General features: G+C 39.9%; 1 protein-coding gene across 1 annotated transcript; it reads left to right on the top strand.

Moving 5' to 3' along the window:
- The first annotated feature begins 63 nt into the window (after positions 1-63).
- ttyh3a (tweety family member 3a) lies at positions 64-26,073 on the top strand. Its single transcript, XM_031729938.2, has 15 exons — positions 64-205; positions 575-797; positions 3,403-3,572; positions 6,149-6,260; positions 6,413-6,633; positions 9,420-9,515; positions 10,169-10,241; positions 11,122-11,197; positions 15,323-15,378; positions 15,996-16,088; positions 16,825-16,917; positions 17,648-17,784; positions 19,065-19,238; positions 19,644-19,719; positions 23,850-26,073. The coding sequence occupies exons 2-15, from the start codon at positions 672-674 to the stop codon at positions 23,919-23,921; spliced, it is 1,575 nt and encodes a 524-aa protein (XP_031585798.1). The 5' UTR covers positions 64-205; positions 575-671; the 3' UTR covers positions 23,922-26,073.

Genomic DNA, 26,073 nt, shown 5'->3' with positions numbered 1-26,073 from the left:
GTTGCGGTGGAATAAGACTGCGAGAGATGAAATGAGGAACTACCAAATGAGCAAGGCAGGATGCAACAAACCGCAGAGCAGAATGCCAAGTGAAACAAAAGAGACTGCTTCTTCTGATTCCTCCCCGACTCTCAGCGGACTCAACTAACTAGCAGCTAAACCGGCTAACGTTAGCAGACTTAACGCTGGCTAACCTACTTTACGGGTATAAGTAGCTTCTAAAAGACGAAAATTTTATGTGATTTTAAATGGACTTCTGTGCTTGAGAGATTACAGCTAACATTAGAGCAAAGTCCCAACTGTCGCACAACGACAGAGATAGTTAAGTTGACAGAAAGTAACTAGCATGACTGAGGTTTACATCGAGTAGTTAAGGTTAGCTGAGTGCTAGCTGCATCAATGTTTGTGAAGTTAGCGAGCTGTTGTTTTACCCGAGCCCGTATTAATATGTAATGAAAGCATTTAGGATTTATACGTAGGTGAAAAATAAATGAATGCAATGTTTATGATTGTCAGAGTGAAGAAAACACTTAAACATTACTGCATGTGTTTTTGTCATCCATCCCGGCTACAGATTGACTGTATGAGGTGGATTCCCCTGCGTGTTTACACTTTGAAGCATCCCCTCTCTCCTGTCCGCTGTCCGTGGATCCCATTGACATTTGCTCCCCATGGCAGCGGTGGTTAGCTACACTCCACCATGGTGGGTGAACCTGCTGCACAGACTTCCACATTTCAACTTAAGGTTCGAGCAAACGAGCAGTGACTTCAGACCAGAAGACTGGACGTATCAACAGGTAAAATAAAACCCTGCAAGTTCCTAGACTCGCACTTGGGGCTGTGATATTATCAAGTGCTTGTTTCGGTATCAGTTTGATAAAATCCCAAACCTCCATTTCGCAATTTTAGCATGTTTGGGCATGCTGGGCCACAGTCTGTTTTTTTTTTTTTCTTCTTTCCTGTAAGGTTGTCATGTAATATTATTAGTTGTATTGGTGGCAGCTGATCGTTCTCTCCACCTTTTGATCCCTGACACCATCTGTGTGTGTAGCTTTCCAGACACTAACCAGCTGGCAATGTATAGTGTAATCCAGGCCACATAAGCTGACCTAAGCAACCACTTCCTTATGTCTTATTTTCCCTGTAATCTTATCATGGTCAGTATTTGTTACACCACATGGGGGGCATTAAGACTCTGGAGTACCCAAAGGAAAAAATATATTTATTCCAACAGACTCACATTGGGGAGGTTAAACTGAGGGCAGGGGTTAAGGAGAATTCTGCACTGACTAATGAGCAGTTTAGACTCTGGGGGGAAGGGAAAGCAGGGCGTTTGTTCATATGATTAATATTAAATAGAATCTTCTAAATTTAGGTCACATAAAGTGAGAGTTTTGGAGAGTCTCTGCAAATTGTTATGATAATTATAGGTACCCAGCTCTGGGTGGTTATTCCCTTCTCTAGACCCATTAGTTCTATTATCCTTTAATCAATAAATACATTTGAATTGCCATGAACAGTGCATTGCTTTCTTTTTGAATTTATGTTCAACAAAGATGATATTTATCATCTGTGAAAGCCATGGTGTTAGATGCAGGTAACACTTTGCAGTCCTTAATTGTGTGAAAACTGTACAGTTAGTCTGATAAGTAATTGTTTTTATTTAGGTTTTAATAAAGAGAGATCTGCAAAAAGGTTTGATAATAATTATAATTATGACGACAGTCTTAAATTCCTCTTTTTATGTATGTTGTTTATGCTGTTGGTGTTAGAAAGTGCGTCATTACCAAATCCTCAGTACTTTTGTGGTTTTTAATAAAGCTCTGGGTCAGTGATTACTAAGAGCAGGCAGACTAATGTAGAGGAGCATTTTGAAAACAAGTGGAAAAATCTACAGACATGAGTTAACTTTAAGAGATGCATCAAGATCTAACCCCGTTTCCCTTTTACCATGGAAGGGTGATTCAGAAAATCGAGAAGTGAATCATGATTCCTCCGAAACGAGGAAGGCATGTTCCAGACATGCGTCTGCAATTCACGGTCATTGGCCAGATCTTATACAGTTAAAAGGATGTTTACACTTTCATTTCTGATTATTTCCCTGTTCGAACTAACATGTGACCTGCTATCAGATTCCTTTAGTTAAACGTTGATTTTAATGATGAGAATAGATTTTAGTTTAGAGCAAGTGAGCATTTTAAGGAGTATAAAGTTCACAGCTTTTCACAGCAGCTATCCTGGTAGGAGTTAATGGATATAACAAAAGAATAACAGCTCTCAAAAACCATATTTCACTTCATGCCACAACTTGAGAAAAAAAAATTCCTCTGGTCCCAGTTTGAGAAATGTTACACCCCTACTGGATAACAGCTGTTCAGGAAGTTCAGTGTGAAAAATATCTCTTCAAAAGCAACAGGGATATTAACAGACTATTAAAAGGGTAATCCAGCTGTTATCTGCTATATGTTCCTTTTCTTAGTTTTATCATGACAAGTGCTGCACATAAAAGGTGTTATCATTGGGACAGCTTACAAACCATAATTATTGACTGACTTTAATTACAGGCTGCTAATTATTGCCAGTGCAATGCTCCCTCTCAAGCTTCAGGGACATTCTTGACTCATCCAGATGGCTGAGACATTAGTGGGGCTCAGGCTGCGTCTAGGTGATGCAACTTTTGAATATGTCATTCTTACATCTTGCCCAGATGGTAAAGAAGTGATGCACCAAAATTAATCCTCATTATGATCACAGTCTTTCCTCCCGGTTGAAGTATGCAGAGCAGCATGGATGAGGCATGGCATTGTTTGTGTATATCACTGGGAACATGGGGAGTAGTCAAGTACTGGCTGTGTTCACTCGCTGCTTTGCACAGGTCACTAGGGCGTGTCATTCACTGCAATGCTTTGTTGGGAAAACTGAACGAGTAGAACAACACTGGGTTTTTCACAAAAACAAAAGTGGATGGAAATCTGCCCTAGCAATGAATCCTCAGGAGCATACAGTGAACACATAGGCCCTCTGTCTGACCTACATACGAAGAGCTACAGTTAGTGGAGAGAGGTTTGACTATCACACTGTACATCATTATACATTCTTGTGGTTTTTGCTGCTCTTTGCAGTTGTCTCTGAGATCAAGTTCTCAGTTAAGTCTTTCAGTTTGCACATCAGTCAACAGACTACTCTATCTTCATGTTTCTGTTTAACATTGAAGCACACACCACTGTTTAGAATGGGTGTAATACAGCACTCAGATAAGATAGCAACATACTTGAAGTTGTGTGCATTTCCATTGTGGGAGACTTTAAAAGCATTCTATCCCAGTTGCTGCTGTTGTTGTTGTTGAGGAAAAACCAGTAACAGCTATGAAGTTTTCCATAACTCCATTCTTCTTTCTACCAGTCAATCCTGTTGCTGGGAGGTGTGGCGCTTGCCTGTCTGGCTCTGGACCTCCTCTTCCTGCTCTTCTATTCCATTTGGCTGTGCTGCCGGCGGAACAAAAACGAGGAGCAGCCCAACGCCGACTGTTGCTGCACAGCTTGGTGTGTCATTATTGCAACGCTTGTCTGTAGGTGAGTATTAACATGGGCCTGCAGTGGTGATAAACAGTGTTGGTGATAACATATTACTCTTGAACAATACTGACAGTTAAACACTGGCAATGGTTCAGTCCATGATGTCAGATCCCCAAACACAGAATAGATGGCAATAGATGCATCTACTAAAATGACTCCAAAAAAAATCCAGAAATGTTTTGGTTTACTGATGATGACATAATGAAATGGATGTTTGATCATTTTGGTGTTTATGAATTTCCTTCTTTGTTTCTAAAGCTTGGAAAACATGGCAAGTGTGACTGTTTATTTAGTGCTTGTAACTCATGGTGCTACTCTTGTTCTTCTTGTTATTTAATAGTGTTTTGTAAACCAATTTTGGTTGAGCAAATTGTTATAAGGAGCTATATGGAGCCCAGTGATAAAATGAAGTAATTCAATCAATGATCGCTTTTTCAGATAACACATGGTTTATGATTTGATTTTGTTTTGGAGTATGATTAACAATATGAAGTGTTATGATTTGCTCCAAGCAAACTTCTGTAATGGAAGTACTGCACTCGGCATTAAGATTTGTCTTTTTGGTACCGGCTGCTTTGCATTTGCATAGCAAGAGATAAAGCCTTTGAAGCATTGGTAAAGGGCAGTACACCAATCTAAAGCCATTATTAGCCGAATATGCAAATAATGTGGTCAGCTGCTACAGATTCAGAGTGGTTTGAGCCGTGCTGAAACAAGCAATCCTTTGTGACATAGTTCATAGGGATGAATTCAATAAATATCTAAATTTGTGCAGTTTTATAGTTTATTGGTTCTCGGTTGTATTATCATATTAAGTTTGCAAAATTGGATGAAAGTGCTTACGATGTTGGAAAATAACCACATCGAAATAAAGCCCAGACTTTGTATCTGATGGTTGTTAATTAGTGGAAATGTCAGGGTCTGGCTGCATAGGTAACTCTCTGATGTATTTACAACCTGATCTAATGTCAATCAGCAATATCCTTTCCTCCAGTTGATAGTCCCATCAATCGCTCGTCACGGAGTTGAGGAAAGTGTAATTACTGGCCTGCCTACTTTGCAGTACTAACAGCTGTTTCGCTTTTGTTGCTACAAGTCACCTAGTTTTATTCAGCAGTTTCTGTATTGTTGCTAATGTCTTCCTGAACCATCTAAGGCAGTACATCACTCACACCCACACTGAAAGCCTCCAGATACCATTGTATACAGAATAATTTGAAAACTGTTGCATTCCTGTGTATGTTGGATTGTCGCCACCACAACTGTGCTGATGGGAATAAGCAGTGTGACAGGAATTTGTGAAGAGGAGGATGTACAGTATATGAGCATTATGTACTTTTAGGCTTTAGTTTAAGGTTTTACATTATTATTTTTGTAAGTGCATAGTGTGAGAATTGTACCATCTGGACACAGTTTTTGTCCTTGGAAACTGAATTTGTTTCCTGTTTTCCTCCTCCTGTTGATGGGCCGCAAGAGAGCCATCACATTTGATTCAGAGTAGCACAAAGAGCTTGGGGACCTGATGAGTACAAGAACTGCATTACAATCACCGTATCTGTGTGCACGCTTGTACCCACGCATAAATGCTGAGCAGGGGGGAAAAAAAGTTGGAGAGATCTGGCATTTCTGTTTTGCTTTGCTTTGCTTTTGTTCTTTGACAGTGGGTCCACGCTCAGCATCGCAGTATCATTGCACAAGAAACTGCATCACTTAAAAATAAAAGGATTATCTTCTCACTTTTTTTTCCTTTTTATGAATAGTATAGAGTTTCCACAGGGTCACATCTCACCAGGGAGTTTAGTTTGTTTTGTACTGTGAAGCTGCTCCTATTTACCTTTATCACACTGCAGAGTGTGAGAGGAAGAGATTAGCAGCACTCCAGGAAAAGGGAAAACCTTCTGATCTACTGAGTGCTGTTGGCTGAACACTTTTAACCCACAGTGGTTCATTCATAATCATTTCATCTGATACAATCTGTTTATAGGATGAATGTCATAGGATAAGTGCTTCCAAAATGTCAACAGCTGCAATGCAGGAACTGATGTCAGAGCTAAATCTTTATTATTGTGCAGAATTGGAGTTGATATTTTATCACTGAAATATGAGAATATACCAAACAGTTTTATTGTAAATATAGTTCATTCTGTATTCTCCCAATGATATTAGGATTTTAATAAGTGTGAAGCCATTTTTTGCCATCGATGTGCCTTTGGAAACTGTTGCTCATGCATTAGAGAGAGCTGTTTTTCTGCAACTTGAGGCCTGCCTGTGCTAATGGGAGCAGATCTCCTGCCTCAGTACAGCCTTTGTCAGTCATAGTGTGGGGCTTGGGGCATAGCTGGTCCATTCCTCTGTGTTTCCATGGTTCTGTATGGAGTCTTTCTGCAGAAGCTCAAAGGAGCCTGTTGACTGGGGTCTGAACCGACAGGGTTAATGTAGAGTTCACACGCCTCTCTCCCTGGCTAGCTGTCCCTCTGGCTTGCTCTCTTCTCTGTCTCCTCTCTGTGTCTTTTTTAGCTAATCCCTCCTCCTCACCACCCTGTCTCCCCTCCCTTCCTTTTGTCTCCCTTCAGCGCTGGCATTGCCGTCGGTTTCTATGGGAACGGCGAGACTTGTGATGGAGTGAATCGAATGACGTATTCTCTCCGCCATGCTAACCGCACGATCACTGGAGTGCAGAAGTTGGTAAGACAAAGTGTACAAATTATACCAAGAGGTTTAATAATTAATCGCTTTGCTGCCACAAGCAACCCCAGTTTCATTAGAGCTGTATAGTGAGCCCCACTTTTCTTCTCTGAACTCCATCATGACCTTGTTTGGCCCTGTTTTGGCTCTAGGTCTATGACAGTACTTCCTCACTGAACCAGACAGTTGATGACAATCTGCAACAGCTTGAGGGGCAGTATGCACAGCATGCAGACTACCTGTCCATCATCCAAAAGCTGCAGGGCCAGCTGGATGAGCTGGTCAGACAGATGGTGGAGATTCCCTTCTGGGAAAACTCCAACATCTCCCTGGATGAGTTTGCTGGCAAGATTGAGCTTTTTGACTGGTACAGGTAAGACTGGGACAGTGGCGCCAAAGCACCACTTTTTGCAGTGGTATAACAGCAGACTAATTATCTCATGCTACATCTATTTTATTAAAATACATCTATTTTATTAAAATAGATGTAGCATGAGATGCAGAAAAAAAATGAACTGTTTTACTGGTGCTTATTACAACATTTATATTTCATTGAAATTTAGTTATTCTTTTCCTAGTTAGGCAGTGGTGCTGTGTTGGATGTATTTCTGTATTAAAATGTCTAAGTGATTCAAGATAGCAGGATGCAATGGTAGGCACAAGCAAGCAGGAATTTCTTTAACTTATTCAGCCCATAATGAGGTAGCTGACCTGCTTAAAAATTGCAAGCCTGGACTACATTTCTCTGCTAGAAAATTAAAGCAGTGTTTAATTTTCTCATGCATAAAATATATCTTTGTTTATCACATGGTCAGAAAAACCAGCTGAATGTATTGATTTCTGTCAAATAAGGTTACAGAGACTCATTACCTTTACTATATGTGGATCAGTTATGCTGATATCTGCAGCACCCCTAAAGGACCAGTGTGAGTGTCAGTGTGAATGCTACCACCTAGCTACAAGCATATATTTTTGTTTAAATTGTGCTCTTTTAGTATCTTATCTTATGCAAGTTGCAGGGACAGCAGCCTAAAAAGGCTTATTAGCCTCGTTCTTCCCGGCCACATCTTTCAGCTTAAACAGGTAGACACGGTTTCCAATCTTGGGTCTGGCCTGTGGCTTAGTCAAATGCCCTAACCACTTCATTTGTGGAGGAGTAGTGGCTGTACTCTGAGTCACACCCAAATGACCAAGCTACTCGCCTTATCTCTAAGGGAGAGCCAAGCCACCCTTTTGTATATGCAAGTAGAAGCCACCTCCTCAGTCAGCCAATCCACAGGCACTGCTGCAGACCTCTAATCAGTATTGCAGAAAACATTATGGAAAGCTGCTGTGGACAGCCCCATAATATCCAGAGTTTTAAGAAATACAGGGCAAACCTCATTCACCTAGCCACCCAGAAGATGTTTAACTACAGTGACCTCCTCTCCTGTGAGAGATGAGTCACCTCTGGACTCTGCTTCTACTATGGAAGGCATGTCAGCGGTATTAAGGAGATCCTCCCCAATCCTCATTGCATTTAGTATAAGTAGAGCACCACTTCCTCCTATGAGTTGTTCCATGGTCTCATTGAACTCCTTGGACATGAGTTATTGCTTCAGCTACTGCCAGAGCTGCACTTTGCTTGAGCTACCAATATCTCTTAGATGTCTCTGGAGTCAAGCAGGATAACCAAGGCCAACAGGACTCTTCCTTCAGTCCAACAGCTCCCTTCAACTCTGTCTGTGCCAGCACCACAGCTCAGCTCCTTTCTACACCCAAGTGTCCAAGTCATACGGCTGCATCTGATCTTTTTTTTTTTTTTTTTTTTTTTTTTTTTTTTTTTTTTAACCAGAATGACCCATTATTTTATTATTTGTTACCTTCTTTAACATTCACACAGCATTTTTAAGGTGACTAACGAGTAAATCTGGTTAATTTATTTATTTATTTTTTTTAATATATATATTTATTGAGATTTTTTGATATAAGAAAAAACAAACAAACAAAACAAACGAAAAAACAACAGACAACACAACAGCAAGGGCTAAAACACACAAATAAGACAAAAGTTTACACTGCAACAACGAAAATATTGCTTCAACACTGGCAATAAACAAAAATAAAACGCTAAGGTGGAAGGCTAAGTTATTGGTATCTGATCATTTGATGATCAAATTGTGACCTAGGTTGTCGTGGCATTACGTGCATTTATAAAAACACTTATGCTTGTAGATGGTGTTCATTGTGCACTAACTGTAGTTGGCACAGAAGTCTAAAAACAGAACACCACACAAGTTCACATTGGGCAAACCCTTCAAATCCAACCAGGTCGCACCGTCATTTCCCATGTTAGCATTAAAGTTCCCCAGTATGGAGGACTCACTCTTTCACCTGAACATGCAGGGAGGTACTGAACCAGGGGATTACAAATATACCCACTCCTGCCCACCGCCACTCACCTAGAGCAACTCCTGAGTGGACCTGATGGAAGTTCACCCCCCACTCCAGGAAACTGGTTTCGGAGCCCTAGCTGTCCATTAAGTCAAGCTCAGGATATCTAATGCAATTATCCCACGCATCACCTCAGACTCCTTCTCCACCAGAAAAGTGACATTCAGTGGTACCACAAGCCAGTTTTTGAAAGCCAGAGGTGGAACCGCTAGGGCTTCTGCACCTGACTACCATCCAGTCCTTAAGTCTTCGAACCCACAGGCGAGTTGACCCCTATAGCTACTTTGGGCTGCTCTGCCCAGCCACCAGATGCATGGTGAACTGGTCCCTTGATATTTATTTTGGGGGGTCATCAGAGGGCTTTTCTAATTCGCTCTTCATCTGGCCCCTAACCCTCCTTTGGCATCCTTTTCAGTAAATGAATATGATTATTCGCTGGTAACTTTAATTCTCGCACACCAGGGTTGCCCTCTGGGTTACTTATGACATGTCACTTACAAGTTGCCCCAAGACCAGTATGACTTAACCTCAGTTATTTTCAGGTTCTTATTTTTTTTATTTGTTTAGGTTTCAATGTTCAAGTGTAACAAACCTTTCAGGAGGCATACCTATAATACATAGGATAAGCTGAAATCATTGTGACTGATGTTAAGAGAACTGCTTCTTTACTGAGAGATGATTAGCTGTGCTGCTTTGACCACTTGTTAATGACATGTGTCTTCACAGGTGGCTGGGCTACATAACCCTGCTTCTGTTCGATGTCCTCATCTGCCTTCTGGTGCTGTTTGGCCTCATTCGCAACTCCAAAGGAACACTCATAGCGTGAGTCTCACAAGATGCAAGGGGAAACTCTTGTGACCTGGGGAATGATTTGGCTGAGTGGCAGTTACCATACACGAAACCACTTCTTCATTACTGTTCAGTTCATACAAAAAAGTTTGTTTGAAATTTCAGCCCTTTTAAAACTAATTTCACAGGAGCATCACATCATGATCAGATCAGTATTTTACTGATCAGTACTGTTGACACAAGTGACATTTTTGGCTTGACAGGTTTGCGTTTATTTTGTTATGTACTATCTTTGCACATGATAACACAGACTCTCAGTATCACTTCTTGATATTGGATATCCTGTGTTCTTGCAGCCTTCAGCCAATAGCCAATTGGTCAACATTTGTTTTTTTGGATCACTCAATATTGTTCAACATGATTTCAAGAATTTAGCTGCATCTGATTTTAGTTGCTTATGTAATCTATCCATGTATGTATGTTGGTGATTTCCTTTGCCTTCCTCTTCTATCCTTCTGCCTTTACAGCTGATACTATTCTTTAAGACTGATCTGCAGATCTTTGTGTTGAATAAATTGTCAAATTTTCTATCTTAAATATATTTCTTTCTGCAGAGGATTAAGTTGTTTTTGCACATGAAAGTTGCTGCTGGTTAAATATACTTCTCACTTCCTTTCTCTCCCCAGGGTGTGCCTATTTGGTGTAGTGGCTCTGGTAATCAGCTGGGTCTCCCTGGGGCTGGAGTTTGCTGTCTCTGCTGTAAGTTTCTGCATCACTGCATGATCCTGTTGGGAAAACTGTTTTTGTGGGCAGCCTGTGGCTGCGGAGCAGAGTTTTATTTCACTTAACTAGTAGTACATGAGTCAAGATATAAGGAGTAATACACTAAATAGTCATGAAAATAGCAATACCTATGAGAAGGACTATGCTACACAGGACCTTTTTATTTTGACTGAAACTGCTTTTACTAAGTTATAATAAGTATATTTCATAAGTGTCATGTTTGATATGCATTTGTTAATGGGGATTGTGCAACAATGTACAGGTATTTTATTTTTCTAGGTACTTATTACAGAAATCTTTAAGACTAATGGTATTGATTAAGATTTGTGATTAAAAGGCAAAATAACTGGTTATTATGCACTATGGGGGTAATATTGCAATTTATGCTCCCAGAAGCAGAAAGTGGTAAAACTGGCTGCTTCACTGAGGTTAAAAAATAAATCCATATATTTTGTTTATATTGTTTTGTGTTACATAATTTAAACAGGCATTTTAAATGGATTTTCCAGGAGGTTGAAAAATGTTGATGAACATTAATCTTTATTTATGCAAATTAAATATCCCTGTGGAGGATTTCCTCCCCTGCAGATGAATCAAGCTGTTCACACCTAAATGTGCTTATTTTTATTTATTTATTTAATTAATTTTGTTTGATTGCTCTCAGCAGAGACTGAGGGAGCCAGCGACATGAAGTGTTTATTTTTTGTTTGTTTGTTTTTTGTTTTGTTTTTTGTTTTTTAAAGCTGCAGTCAGTTCATCAAAGATGATGATTCATTTGCATCATGCATGTGATGGCATTTGACTGCATTTGAATGCAGATGTCACCAACTGAGTCTAATTTGTGTTGTTTTTCTAGACCACCAGTGACTTTTGTGCATCTCCTGATACGTATGTCACTGAAGTGACAAAGCAGTATCAAGTCATCAATAAAGGTATGAGCTCCTCTTATAAAGATCATTATGTGGTAAAGATTCAGTAAGTTCTTCAAAATAACTGAATTTTGAAAGGGCAGAGAACAGGATCTGAATGCTCTGTTGTGCTGCACTGACATCTCATTGTTCTAAAGGGTCAGCCTTGCTCTTCTCCATAGACCATAAAACCCCTCCAAGTACTACTACCACATCTACAGTGGGGGCAGAAGGGCAATGGGCTGCTTTTTAAAAACCACTACAGACGGCTCTCAAACTGTCTGATTTTAGTAATTGACCTATATGTCTCATGATGGGACACATGCAAGAGGGAAAATAGTGCCTTGGATTTGCATGAGGAAGATAAGAACCGAGGAGCACAGTATCCGGGACGGAGTATATTTCCTGTATCCTCCTTCAGTCCTTGGAAGGGGGAAAAAAGATATTGTGTCTTAGAAATAAGACCCATAATCACATGTTATAAACGCCACCAAGGATTTTGGTGCTCCTATTTCTGCTTAAAATCCCTTATTTGACATCAGCTTAACAAAATATATCTTCTTCTAATCTCTCAAACATGGAGATTGCCATGCTTTGGGCAGAAACCAGGACATTAGCTTTAACTGCTCCGTTGTATGGTTAATCTGAACAATGAGCACTGGCTCACTGTATGCACTGAACTGTATAATGCTGCAGCTTTAACGCTCTATTTTACCCTAGGGCTAATTTATGCAGTGTGGGGGTTTTCAGTTTTGCTTTTTTCCCTTAAACACATGCTAACTATTTAGCAGAAAATAGGAACTCACTTATTATTACTGTGATGAGGCAGTAAGTATATTGCTATTACAGTATTAACACGAAGTGGGGAAAAAAACTGCTGTAAGTCCAGACTCTGTTCTTGTGTTTGTCTTTTTCTCCCTTACAGCTTTTGCCTTCATGAAATTGGACTAGACAAATCTCTGGATAGCAGAAAGTGTTATTACAGCACTGGATTTATTGCTTTTCTCCCCTCAGTGGTTGTGGTAGCATCATTTCAACAACACTCAATGTTATTTTTCATGTGTGTGCTTTCTCCCCATTGTGTGGTTGTTAGGCATTTTATCAGAGAGAAATTTAAGATGCAGTTTGTTCTGCTGCAGCCGGTTTTTCTCTATTATTATGATGGTTTGTTTTCAATACAAATGGTGGCAACAGTGACAAAGATGAGCTGCAACTCTGAGCAGGCTTGAACCCCAGGAACTCCATAGATGCTCAAAACAGCTGCATTTGTGCGTTTGATCCCTCTGTGTTTGGAGGAAGTTGGTTCCTTGTGAACATTTGCTTATTTAGGCTATATGACATCTGGTTTTCAACACATCCCCGTGTTTGGAAATACTCACAGTGCAGCTCATTCATTTGTTCTGACTGCTAAATATCTAACCTAGTGCAGTGACTGGATGCCAAAGATATCTTGATGGCATGGCTCACTGGCGTATCGGTCTAATCATAATACCGAACAATACTTGTTTGTTGTCCTTTATTTTGAGGGTTCCTCACTGAGTTATGAGCAGAACTAATTCTTCTTCTTGTGCTTCACGGGGAAATGGCATAATACTATGAGAATTATGTCCGTTACATTTATTTGATCATGAAAGCCATAACTGAGTCATCATTTAAGTATGTGTTCTGATACCAAGTGACACAAAAACTGATCCCAACCCCATGATGAGGCATCCGTAGTTCATCCAAGGACTTCAGGAAATCTGCTCCTCCTGATATAAATGTGTGGGTGTAGTTGTGAGAGCTGGACCAACAGAAGCTTGCTGATATGTACTTTTAAATGCCGGAAATTCGCTTCTCATGCTCAGCTGTGTGGGAAAAGGCTCCTGACACAGCAGTGAGTTTGGACGTCACTAACACCATGTGTCAGGTTGGTGGTGGTGATGGTGTTCCTACTGCCTCTATCCGTGGACGCTTCTGTATTCCACCGCTTCTGAGTCATGCTCTCACGCAAAAGCATTTCTCATCCACTCCTTCTCAGTTCTGTGATTTTTAACCTAACTGAAGTGGCTGGTAATAGCAAGTGAAAGTCTGAAAAATTAATTAAGTCTTCTTTGGCTCATCGTGTACTGCGAGCAGGTTGCAAGTATGGTCATGTTGTAATTTAACAATGACTCTAGAGGTGTTGTAACCACACTGTTGTTTTCCTGAAGCTGTTTGCAGTAAAGGCTTAATCCTAAGCCTCTCTTTGGCTGTGTAGTGCTGATTGTTCAAGTGTTTCTGTGTTAGGGGAAAAACACATTTCCATTTAACCTCAAAGCTCATGATTAGCTTGTTCATAGTTATAGTAGCCATCAGTGTCTTACAGGGCAGCATTCAATGACTCAAAACTAGACAGTAACATAGTATATTTTGGCCTAGAATCTTAAGGTCTGAACCAGTGACTCTGTGAAGACGAAGCACAATGATGCAAGAATGAGAAATATAGAAAAAAGCCGTAGCCGTCTTGTCCTGCAGTAGTTATAATCAGTACTTTTTGACAGTATCTCATGTTTTGAAAGTGGTTACTTGTACTGATAACCATGCAGAGAATTTAATGCCCACCTTTACACAGCTTTTTAGTGAGATTGAGCCCTTTTTTTTTTTTTTCTTTTAGTATTTAACATTGTAGGATCTTTAGGCTATGTAAAGCCTTCAGGCTATTGTTGCAAATTGAAATTGCATAAATAAAATTTGATTGTTGAACTCTGAGGTTCACAATAAACATTCAGAAACCTGCTGCATTGCCTGGCTAGTACTAAAAGGCCGACACACAAAGTTAGCAGCTGAATACCTCTGTGTACTTAATGTTCCTGGACTCTGACTTGTACTAGTAGTAAGTTGACTTTTTATGTTAGTAATTTTGTTGTTGTTGTTGTTGTTGTTATACGTTTCCCAATGGAAAAATTAGATTCTCAAACATGGCTATGTTTTATAGACCAAAGGTCAAATTTGCACAAATAAACTCATGAGTCAAAAGCTCAGGCTTCATGCTGCTCTAATTGTGCTGTTTCTAGCACTTGTCTATTTTTGGCTTGACGTCAAAGGGGAGGGATATCCTTAACATGGTCACTGCAAGGAGTCGGCACAAGTTGTGAGCACAGAAGTTTTACAGATCTGCAAGAAAGCTAAACACAAAAAACCTTTAAAGGGGCAGGAGCTTTAATAACTATTTTCACACAATGGATGAACTGAGATAACGCACCAAGGCCCAGTACTGCATAAATGCACATTTGTTTTTGAACTGTGAATCATGCAGAGCTATATTACTAGACTACAAGAATAATATATGGTCTTTGACATTAGCTTACTAGGTCCCCTTTAAGGTCAGCTTATTGTGATGTGCAAGACATTTGGACCATGTTACAAAATCTGACAGTGATATAGCAGTTTTTTAGTTGCTAGCGGTATCTTTTAATTTAAATAGAAGATTAATCAGCTACAAATCTATTTGATGGTAGGGTTTTTTAAGCGTCTTAATTTGTCTCAACCTATGAAAGCAAGGATTTCCTTTTGTAGGTTATGTGCAGGTTGTTTGTAAATATATTTTGCTCTAATTTTTAGTGCATTTTGGATTAAGTGGAATGTGTTGTCATGTATATCTGTTTTTATAAAAAAGTGTTTATCAAATGGTGAAGCTAACCTGCCTGTAATTAATTACTTTGCAAGCTAGATATTCATTGTATAAAAGACAAAGAAGAATAATGAATATAACAGTAATGCAATTAGGATAAAAAGAATAACATGATTAATATTAATAATTGAATAAATAAATAAATAAATAAACATGTCTGTTTTCATACATGAGCAAACTGAACAAGTGCACATGAAAGATTCCTGGTTCAAACGCATATCCCTGGGAGAGTTGCGTCAGGAAGGGCATCTGGCCTTAAGGGAGCAGCTGAAAAAGCTGCCACATTTGCCATATGATAAGCCAACAAATGTTGTTAACCTCTTTGCAGTTGTGCTGTTGGTTGAGTAGAACAAACATCCTGAGGAAGCTTAAAAGTTCACACATTGGGAGTTAAAACCGCTTTCAAGTTATGTCGTCATAAAGACTAGCCGCAGCCCTACATGTAACTTCTTGTGGCTCTGCCAACATGTTCATATGTGTTCTGTTTTTTCTTGCAGAAACCCTTCAGTACTACCTTAGTTGCAGTTTGGAGCAGAGCAATCCCTTCCAGCAGGTTTGTTACATGTGTTATTAGATCCGTCTTTGTGCATGTTAAAACAAACCATTTAAGGCTCATAATGCTAAAATCTCAACAGACATATTTTCTGCATGATGTATGACCTTGTTATTAGGAGGAATGCAAGTAGGCACCATGGGCCACTCCCGCTGCCTCAAAGCAATTTTTTCCATGCAGTAGTACAATACATTTCATTATGCCAGCAGGAAAGCTGATGCAGAGCAGCACTTCCTGTACGTCCATGACTATACTGTGGGGCTGCTTCAAAGGGTGTTGGGGATGAGAGATGTTGTACAGAAGTAAAATGTCACAGTCCCTGTGAAACTGCGGTTTTCTTTAATGGAGTCCCTACATTTCATTTCATGAATAAATTAGAAGTTTTGAGTGCAGCTAAAGCTAGGCATCTATTGTTAGTCCTTGTGTATAGAGAACGAAGCGCTATATATACATTATATAAGCCTTGAAGCTCTATAAACTCAGCGTGATTTCACAAGACATCAGCTTGACTACAAAAGGAGACAGCTTCTCAAAGCCTCTGGCACTGATTTAAAAAATGGAAATACTTTTGAAATATGCTGGACTGCTACAATATTCATTCTTTTTTTTCGTTTCAGAGGCTTTCCGGGAGCCACAAAGCATTAGTGGAAATGCAGGATGATGTGTTTGAACTGCTTCGATCTGCCACCAGAGAGTATAAACAAACCAAGGTATGTTTCCCACCCCAATAAAATACCCTTTACTTGTAGTCCCACATTGCATGGTATCTCTAACGGTTTGTGATGACACAACATACAAGTGAATGGGACCTGACCGGCCTGCAGAGAAGTGAAGTGCACCTGGCCACATAAAGGCCTGCTGACAGCCCACCTGGGACCTGCATTATGTGCATTAGGCTTTCACTGGCCCTTGTCAATACAACACTATGCTATTGTCCAAGGATGGTCCTTACTCTGTGTTGACAGAGGCATAAACGAGAGCTGACATAGGGAACAGAGGGAGGCATATTTCACTTCACGTATCCACACAGTGAAATTTGCTGAGGTGGCGGAAACACTTTTTTTTTTTTTTTATCTGGCAATCAAACATTTTCTGCCAGACCTTAAAAAAAGAACTAGAGGGAAAAAGGGAACTGTCCATTAAAATGTATCATACATTATAATCTGCTTTTTCAGCTCTGGCTCCTTTGTGCTGCTGTATAGTGAAGCAAGACAAATCCCTGATAAATGTGCATTGAATAATCACATTATCTCATTCTTCATTGTTTAAAGTGTTTAAACTATTAACAGACATGATGAGGAAACTTGCTGTGTAGTGTGTTTTCAGGTAAACAATGAGAATTGCTCTGATTTTTACTTTGTTCCACTTTTTCTTTTTTTGTGGTTTCAAGCCATTGAGCCATTTTTCAACAGTGCACATTTTGAGTTTCCCATCGCTAATTTACAGGGACGCTTGGAAGAGATCCAGGGGATACTGAACACCACAGAGATCAACCTACATCAGCTCACTGCATTGGTGGACTGTCGCAGCCTGCACATGGTGAGTAGAAGACTTACAAACTGAGACACTGTTAACTGTGGGCTTGCTCATTGTCTGATTGAAAAAGGGCCGGCGGACTTGATGTGTTCTGACATCCTTGTAGTGCAGCTTAGTTGTATAAAGCAGCCCGTCTTTTATGCCTGTGCAGTTGACTACACCTGCCATCATAAATAATGTTTCCTTTCCTGTATGCAAGTTCTTGTCCAACTGATGCTGGCTGTGTACCATTTATGAAGCTGGCTGAATGACAAGTACTTGGCTATGTCTGTGCTTTGGATGATTGTCCCTCAGTGGCTTCCAAATTCCAAGTGCACATGTGCAAGTGAAGCACTTTTCTTGGTGCTATTTGCTCTGCCTTCTCTCTCAAAGAGTTCCTTGGCTTGCAAGACACAATTATTTTATGTGAAGAGAGAAACTTTAGCAGAATACAAATATTTTTTTTTCCTGCAGTGCATATAGTCAAAAATTTTCAGTCATGATGAAAAGTGTTCCTTTTGAGGCAAGGAAAACCTACTCTGCTCCCCTCTAGTTTGCCAACTGTGATCTCATTTGTTTGACCTAGTTTAAACAAGAAGTCAAAGCAGATGCATGTTAAAGACCCCTTTTTAACTTCTTCCCTTCTATTTTGCCTTTTTTCCCTTATGTTTATCAAAAAAATAAATAAACAAAAAACTGTTTGAACCTGTTTAAATCTTCCAAAAAATAAAATTAACACCTGTGCTTGTTACAGGACTACGTCCAGGCCATGACGGGACTTTGTTATGATGGACTTGAGGGTCTCATCTACCTCGTGCTCTTCTCCTTTGTCACTGCTCTCATGTTCACCTCCATTGTGTGCAGTGTGCCACACACCTGGAGAGGCAAGCGGTACGACTTTCATTGACCTCATACAGTTTGGACAGTCCTCCTCAGAAACACCTTGTAAAGTGGTTGCAAAAGCTTTTAAGCTAGGTTTATATTGAGGACTTTATATACAGTGAGAAATAATTCAAGAGGAAAAGCCCATTAATTAATTAATCATGAATTTGTTGCATGCTTTTGTAGCCACTTGTTTTTACATGTGTGGGGATGAAGCAAAACAACTGGAGAGAAAGAAATTAGAGAAACATGATTGTTTTTCTGTAAGACTTATGTTTGTCTGTGCTTCAAAGACGGGTTTTTGTTTACTGCTGGGACAGGTCCAGGGGGCTCTAGCTGCATCCTTAAATAGATTACTTCCTGATAAACCTCATCAAATGTGCTATCTCACTACATGTCTGTTTTTGTTTTTTTTGCAGGAGGGGTGAAATCATTCTGATTTCTTTCTTAATAAAAGCAGATATGGTTTGCTAACAGGAATGTGGTTTCTCAGCCTCAGCTCAGCTGCTCCATATAATTAACTTGCCATTGGGGGGGCATGTTCATCAGTTTGATCTCAGCTAGAGCTTCCTGTTATAAAGCAAGGGATTACATGCTTCCAGTCTGTTTTTCTCAGTTTCCCTGCCAAGCTTGTTTTATTTTATTGCTGTAATAATGCAGCTAATTACTTAACAGCTTGAAATGGCAGGTCATTATCAAGATGTACCTTTAGTCTCGAAGTTTAGCATTTCCAGTGCATTAGTGTTGTCAGTAAGTTATTAGCACAGTTTTCCTGACCGTGTAGATTCAAGTGATTGTATTGTGAAGTGCTCTGAATGAGATTCCATGATGTCATGGATTAAAAATGCATGAAATCAGCCTGTGGGAACACTAGAGGGAGACAGGCTCCATGTTGCCAGCGTTATTGTTGCTCTGTTTTGACAGACCATGTTAGTCCAATAATGTTATCTTATACACTACTGAGCTTCGATGTTTGAAAAGAAGCAAATAGAATCCGATTATTCTTGCAGAAGTAATGGGTTTTTTTCTTGGTCTGTTAAAAATCACATGCAAAAGTAGGGCTCTTTGAAGGAGCAGGACCAATTAATTGAGTCATCTTCTTTGCTTCAAAAAGCAGAGACCTTATCTTATTGTCTCCTCCCGAAGCAGAGATGAAATTGAATCAGAATGTGACTCAGACTAATGAAAAACGTGACCACGTGGCGTCTTTATGTTCTTTTGTTATCAGTGAGATGGGACACGGGGTCCCCCTGGTGGTGGTTTTTATATTGTTGTGTGGTGTTTTGCAGGAGCGAGGAGGACAGTGAGGACGAGTCTCTGAGCCATGGAGGGAGGCAGAACCATGATAATTTGTACCGGGTTCACATGCCGAGCCTGTACAGCTGTGGTAGCAGCTATGGTAGCGAGACCTCCATCCCTGCTGCAGCCCACACCGTCAGCAACGCACCCGTCACAGAGTACATGTAAGACATTACTGGTGAAATTTAAAGGGAAAACCACATTAAAGGCAGGAGGGGTGGATGATATATTTTTACAAGACAGCCCAGATTATGCACAGTGAGGCTGACATTAGATTCCTTGTGTATTCAGGAGCAAATTTATCTGTCCCCAGACGGAGCTCTACTCCTATAGCAAGTCGTGTTATGTGCAGCAGATGCAGCTGGTGTTCTCCAGCTGTGATGCCTGTGAAAATCAAAGCCATCTGCCTCCTGAATAATGCACACATTTTGGGAAACTTGAGGAGGGAATGCTGATTTTTATCGCTATGCTCATAGTATATGGTTTCAAATCTACAAATCTGTTTGTGAGTACTGACACTGTAGTTGTGTGGTCACTGAGTTTGATCCAATCGTGTTTTTCCCCTTCAGGGCTCAGAATGCCAACTTCCCTAATTCTCGCTGTGAAAACACACCACTGATAGGACGAGAGTCTCCTCCACCTTCGGTAAGTGTTGTTTTCCCTGTTAAAGCACCTCATAAAAATATTCAGTCTGCACCTTTACACCAGAGGAAAACACTGAAGAACTAAACTAGAAACTGTTAACTTTATTGTAAGAGACATGTTGAATGAAGCTAACTAGATCAGTGGTGTCTATATACTACCGTCTGACTTTGATGCTTCCTTGGAGTTTAATTAATGAATGGTAAGCCGACATAAAGAGGTGGTAGGAGAGACAGAGAACTTCAGAGCATCTGTCTCCACTGCACAGGATGCACTGACTGTTTGATGGATGTTTATCTTTGCTTAACAGCATCGGCACCATGAAACTATCAAGAGTATGTTCGCTTACTCTGCTTAACTCGCTTTCCTTTCTTGTTATCACCCCCTGCCTCTGTTAACCACAGCTTCATCTCTCTTCAGACCATGCCCTTAGGTTGTTTACACAAATTTTTCTTTTAATGTATTTGAACAGAGAACCTATTCAAATTTCTTGTTATAAGAAAAAGTACCCATATCTTATGGGTGCTGTCACTTCTTTGTTTTGTGAATGGTTGAAGAAGCTGTGGTTTCCATGTTAGTCGTGGAAAACCCCAGTAAATTCACCAGAACCCGCCAGATTTAGTTCCTGACTTCCTTAAAAGATTTTTGGAAACTTTATGCTGTGAAAGTTGCTGTGCCAAAAAGAAAAGCTCATTTGTTAGTATAAGCCATGGAAATTAGCCTTATAGAGATGAGTCTGTGGGAACTTTTTTGTTTTGTTTTGATTGGGTTTTTTTTTTTGAGGATCCACCCTTCTAAGTCTTAATCAGTCTCTCCCAGCTTTAGCAGTGCTGTGCTGTACTTGATCTTGTTAAAAGAAGGGGCGACAGAACTCTTGCCTTCTCCTTCTTGAAGCTCCAGCTTTCTCCCACAATTTAAAAATACAAAAGGTGACTTAATAGGGAACTTTAAATTTCCCACAGATGTGGATGTGTGCATGAATGTTTCTCTGCCTCTAAGTGTCAAACCTGTCCGGAGTATGGCCTGGGTATAGTTTCTTCACAACCCTTAAAAGAAAAGCTACCATAGCTAATGGAAGTGCCATGCTGTCACCAGTGTTTTCTGTGTGTCACTTGAAAAGTTACAGAGAGGAGAAAAATCCTGCATACTGTCCATAACGCGTTCCTTTTATTGGTGATCAGAAGTTCATTGAGTAAACTTCATGTAAACAAATGGCATAACGCAATGCTATAAATCCCTGTGCATCTGTTTTGATGCCACCGTTAGATGGACCATGTGCAGGAATTCTTGTTTTCATTCTAAGTGAAGAGTTATTAAAATGGTGTTGGTTTGTATCACGAGGCAACCTCGTCCTTTCCCTTCTGCCTATACCTGGCCTGAACATCACCAGATTTCCTGCTCTCCCCGGTGTCTGTGTGTCTGTCTGGACCTCGACACTGCTTTGTGTATCTTCTCTATATACTCTCTTCTTGTCGTTTTTGTTTTTGCTTCTGCGGATCCATACAGTTGTATTTGACTGCTGCGGACAGTAACAGCGGTCACTGCTGGCAGTTAAAGCCTTCGGAGAGTTCAAGATCGTTTTGGTAACCTCATCTGCTATGCTAACAGGTACTAAACATGCCCGCTTCCTCCCCCTGCTGGCCTGTTCCTCCCCTGTACCACTTCCCAAACTCCCAGCTCCCAGCTCTACTCACCCTATATTTAGGACCCACCAGATCTAATGGACCCCTCACCCTCACTCCCCCTCTCTCCCGACTCTTGCTAAATGTCCTACCTGGTGTCTCACCTGATGTTTGTTTCCTGTGGCCCCAGGCTGCATGTCCATTTACGCCCTGCAACTCTGATATATTGGGAGGAAGCTCTGCCTTAAGGCACACCATGACCTATGAGTCAATAACAGTCAACATTAAATTAAAAGTCCATTAAACCATTTCAGTGATAATGTGGATGTACTTTGTCCTGATTCTTGGCTTTGAGGGTGATCTCATGGGAGTTACAAGTAGACATTGTAAAGTCTTTCAGGATTGTTTACTGGCTGTGTCAAGCAGGGACATATCACTTAAAGGTACTGACTTTGGTATGACCTTTAGTGTCTTTCTATTTTCTAACATTTTCCTCACTGACACTACATTTGATGATAGAAACAAATCCATCCATCATTTCATTACATTCTCAAGCACCACCATTATCACTACAGTGGTTACTGAGTATATAAAAGAATAGTTAACACCTGTGCTTGTTAGTCTCTGTAAGTATTTATGACAATGTGGATGAGAAAGTACTGAAGGTTCTGAACTGACCCCAGCATTGCCTGAATTCTTGCACTGACAAGAAATGCATCGTGGGAAAAAAATCTGAAAATACTGATTTTTTTTTATTTTTTTTTTAATTTTGTTTCTGGACTTGAAATATTGAGACAAGCTAGTAAGAAAAATGCAGGGTGCTGACAATGTTTGCAGACAGTTCAGCCTTAATATCTTTCCCCAGCCTAGAAGATATTAAACTGTTCAGTAAAACTGGAACGATTAAATTACGTTTCATAACTTATTTTTAGAATTATAATCATTTTTGCAAATAAAAACAAAACAATGAAATTGTAAATTTAACCTAAATTATTATCGCCATGGTGATTGACACTGTTCCCTAACAGCAAGAAGGTCATGGGTTTGAATCCTGCCATCTGACTAGGGCCTTTATGTGTGGAGTGTGCATGTTCTCCACGTGCGTGCGTGCGTGCGTGCGTGCGAGAGAGAGTGTGTGAGTTCTCTCCTCTGGACTCCTCCTACAGTCTAAAGACATGCAGTTAGTGGGGTTAGGTTAATTGGCCCTGTTGTATCTGGGATAGGCTCCATCCCCACCAGCACCCTGGATTTGAGAAGTGGAAGAGAATGGATGGACAGATAATTACAGCCATAGATTGCGTATAAAACCTGGAGATGGCTTTAAAGTCTTAAAAGTGAGCCCAGTGCACAAGTGTTTAAACCCTGCATTCTTTCTAATAGCCAGAAGGGGGCAGTTGCTCTACCCAAAAAAAGTCTGGAGTCTAGAGCAAATGTCGGAGTCCAGTAGTATAGACGACCTCAGTAAAACTGACCTCTTCTCCTTTTGATCTGTGACTCATAACCTGATGAGTTCATTATCTCAGACACTTTTTTAAAGTCTTATGTTGTGTAAAATATGATCACCATTATAGCAAAAAGAAAGAATACAGCATTGCATGTTTCAGGGTGTGGCTACCTATTAATTAATAAATCACTGCTGCATGGGGGTGTAAGGTGTGGTGTCTGTCAGGTACACAGTCACATCTGTCCATTTTATCACATCTAGTTTAAAAAAAAAACAGTGAAAATGCTCAGCTAAGCTTTATAGCAGGACTTAAATAACTGATGGGTAACGGCGCAGTGGCTTTGTCCCTCTTTAGCATACAGCCTACGGTTACAGCCCTTCTAATGTTGAATATTTTACTTAAACGTGCATGGTAAGTGTTGATGTTTCAGCCCATATTGTTGCAAATACTTGGCTTTCATATCAACAGGCTGTCTGGATGGCTCTGAGGGTTGATCTCAAAATCTGACAACAAAGTGCCAACCAAGTGTTTCGACAGGAGTGTGAAATGCAGCCTTTGTGTTTGCATCACCTGTATTCAAAGAACGCATGGCTGCATCCTAAATCTATATGAATGTTTGGCCCTGCAAGCGAGCACGAAGTCTGGCAGGACAAAAGTGTCAAAATGATCCTAAATTACGTCCAGCTCTTTCTAGTGTGATGTCTGTGTACTCTGTAGCTGTTTCTGTGACTTTCTGTGTTTGAGTCATTGACTATCCCTTTAGATTTCAGCCCTCTGGAGTAACTTGTATGAAATGTAACTTGTATGTATTTCTCTGATCTGTTGAATGAATTCTGCTTTGCTTTTTGTACATGTATGTATTTTGTATGTCTGTTCGTTCTTCTGTTGCTGCTTACCTTTTATTTTTTTTTATTTGTTTTTTTTTTTTTGTAAGGGTAAAAATCTGCCTTTCCAATCCTACACAGAATGTGGTTTCAAGTATTTTTGATGAGTGTGCTACCTGGAAAAAAGTGAAACTATGATGTGAATTGTCTTTTTCTTTTTCCTTTACTTTTTTCCTTCACAGTACACCTCCAGCATGCGGGCAAAGTACCTTGCCAACAGTCGACCAGATCCCAACAACACTCCAGCGCAATAGACCCCGACAGGCTCATCTGGTCTGCAGCACTGATGCCACTGAAGTCACTCAGAAAGCCACTCATCAGTCTTTTTTTTTTTTTTTTTTTCCATAGATAATTTTTCTCTCAGTCTCTTGCTTCTTGCTGCCTGACTTGACTTAAAATATGAAACCAAATGTGCTTTCGCTGGCTGGTTGAAGCAGAGCTTCGGGACATCCATCAAATCTCATCTCATGAGCTGTGAGTGCAGGAACTCGTCTACATCTCCTCGGCTTACGTTTACTACTGCACGAATCATCATTGGTGCTGGGAAATTATCTCCGACATGATGGTGCCAGGGCTGACTTTGAATTTTTCTTCTTTTTTTTTTTGTCTTTATGAATGCACCATGACACGTACCAGTCACATTTAACAAGCATTGCTGTGTCAAGGACTCTGGAAGTGCTCATAGACTAACATTGATTACTACTGGTTGTTTTGATTTGTAAAGTACTGTACCATACTCAGAGAGGTATACCTTGCACATTCATACAAACCTTTTTTTTTAAATTCATTTTTTTGTCTCATCTAAAGCATAACATACAGGAAAGGAAAAAAAACAACTTTTTTTTTTTTTCTCAGTTCCTCAGCACTGCTTTCTGCTTACTGGCTTAAAAGTACAAGGTATTGTTATTTTTAATGTGTACATGTGACACATGCACCACACACTTGGATTTCTCTGGCATTGGCATGCTGTTGCATTTTTGTCTTAAACCTGATTTCTGGAAACCGCTTTCCTGCAGTATTGCACGTCTTATAGTCTTTCGAAAGAGAACTTTATTTTCTTCTTCTTCTTGAGACCATGTTATTTCCTGTGGTGTGTGTGTGTGTTTTGTTTTGGGGGGGGGGGGTTTGTTGTTGTTTTTAGACGGTGTGTTGAGCCCCTGTTACACAGCCAGGACTGTGTGAAGCTGTGATTGTGGCTCATGAATGGATTGGACAAAGATGAACTGCGTTGTAGGGAAGCAACAGCACTTTCCTCAGTGAGATGATGAATTTTTCTTTTATATACTACTGGAAGCAGTAAAAAGGCAGACACTTTTAACAATCTATATATATAGAGAGAGAGATGGTGAAGCAGGGGAGTGTGTGAAATTTCTTTTTATATTCCTTTTTATTTTCTTCCCCCTTACACATTTCAGCATAGTATGCATTAGCCATGTTCCTGTTAAATAAAATCATGTGCTCCCTTAGCAAAACTGGGACTTGTCCACACACATCCACATCCGATGATGCCCTTCCCTGCAAAATGAAACCGCTTCCTCCTCCCAGTGACTAACCCTCTTAATCCAAATGTGTATATAAAAAGATAATATGCATATCTCAACAGAAATTTCAGGAGAAGCTTCGTGCATTGGCAGTGCAGTGTTTCTCAAATGTGTTTTAGCATTTATAATCAAAAACGGTAACGGGTGAGTGGATGCTGTGAAGGGATTGCAACAACTGTGCTCTCTGTACAATCTGAAAATTCTTTGCTACGTTTCCTGTTGAAGCATGACAAACTTTGCAACGTGCAGTGAGATGTTTGTACTTCTGCTTCCTCAGCTCGCTTCTTAGATGTGCTTCGTGACCAGTACAAGAGGTGATGTTGAGACTGTGCCAACAAGTTAAGCACAACCCTTACTGTTTTGTTTTTTTTATCTCTTTACTTAAAGTCTGTTGAGAAAATGAGCCTGACTGGTTCGAACCACCTATATTCTGTTAAATGTTATTACACTGATGCAGTTTTTCTCCTTTGGATAGTCATACTCTTTGTTGTTTTGTAATGCAATGCTATTATACTGGTTATAAACTATTACAAAATGAAGAAAAAATTGTGAAATTGACATTTTAATTTCTTTAATTTCTACATTTTTAAACAACTTTTTTTTTTTCTATTGGGTTTGGTAGTTTATTGTTTTTAGTTTAGATTTGTAGAAGCACCGTGTGTTACTTCATGAATGTGAATATGGTAAATAGATTTAAATTTTTCATTAAAATTTTTGTGGAGGAAAAAAAAATCACTGTAGATGTAACCTTTTTATATATGCATATATATATAGATAGATATATATATGCAACGTGTACATGTAAACACTGTGGTCGTCTTGAGCTTGAATGCTGTGTTTCAAAATTAAAGAAACCTTAAATGTA

The sequence above is a fragment of the Oreochromis aureus genome, linkage group 4 (genome assembly GCF_013358895.1).
Source record: "Oreochromis aureus strain Israel breed Guangdong linkage group 4, ZZ_aureus, whole genome shotgun sequence".
In the NCBI taxonomy this organism is placed as follows: Eukaryota; Metazoa; Chordata; class Actinopteri; order Cichliformes; family Cichlidae; genus Oreochromis; species Oreochromis aureus.
Note: the sequence above shows the minus strand (reverse complement) of the source record. Positions and strands in the feature narration are given on the sequence as shown.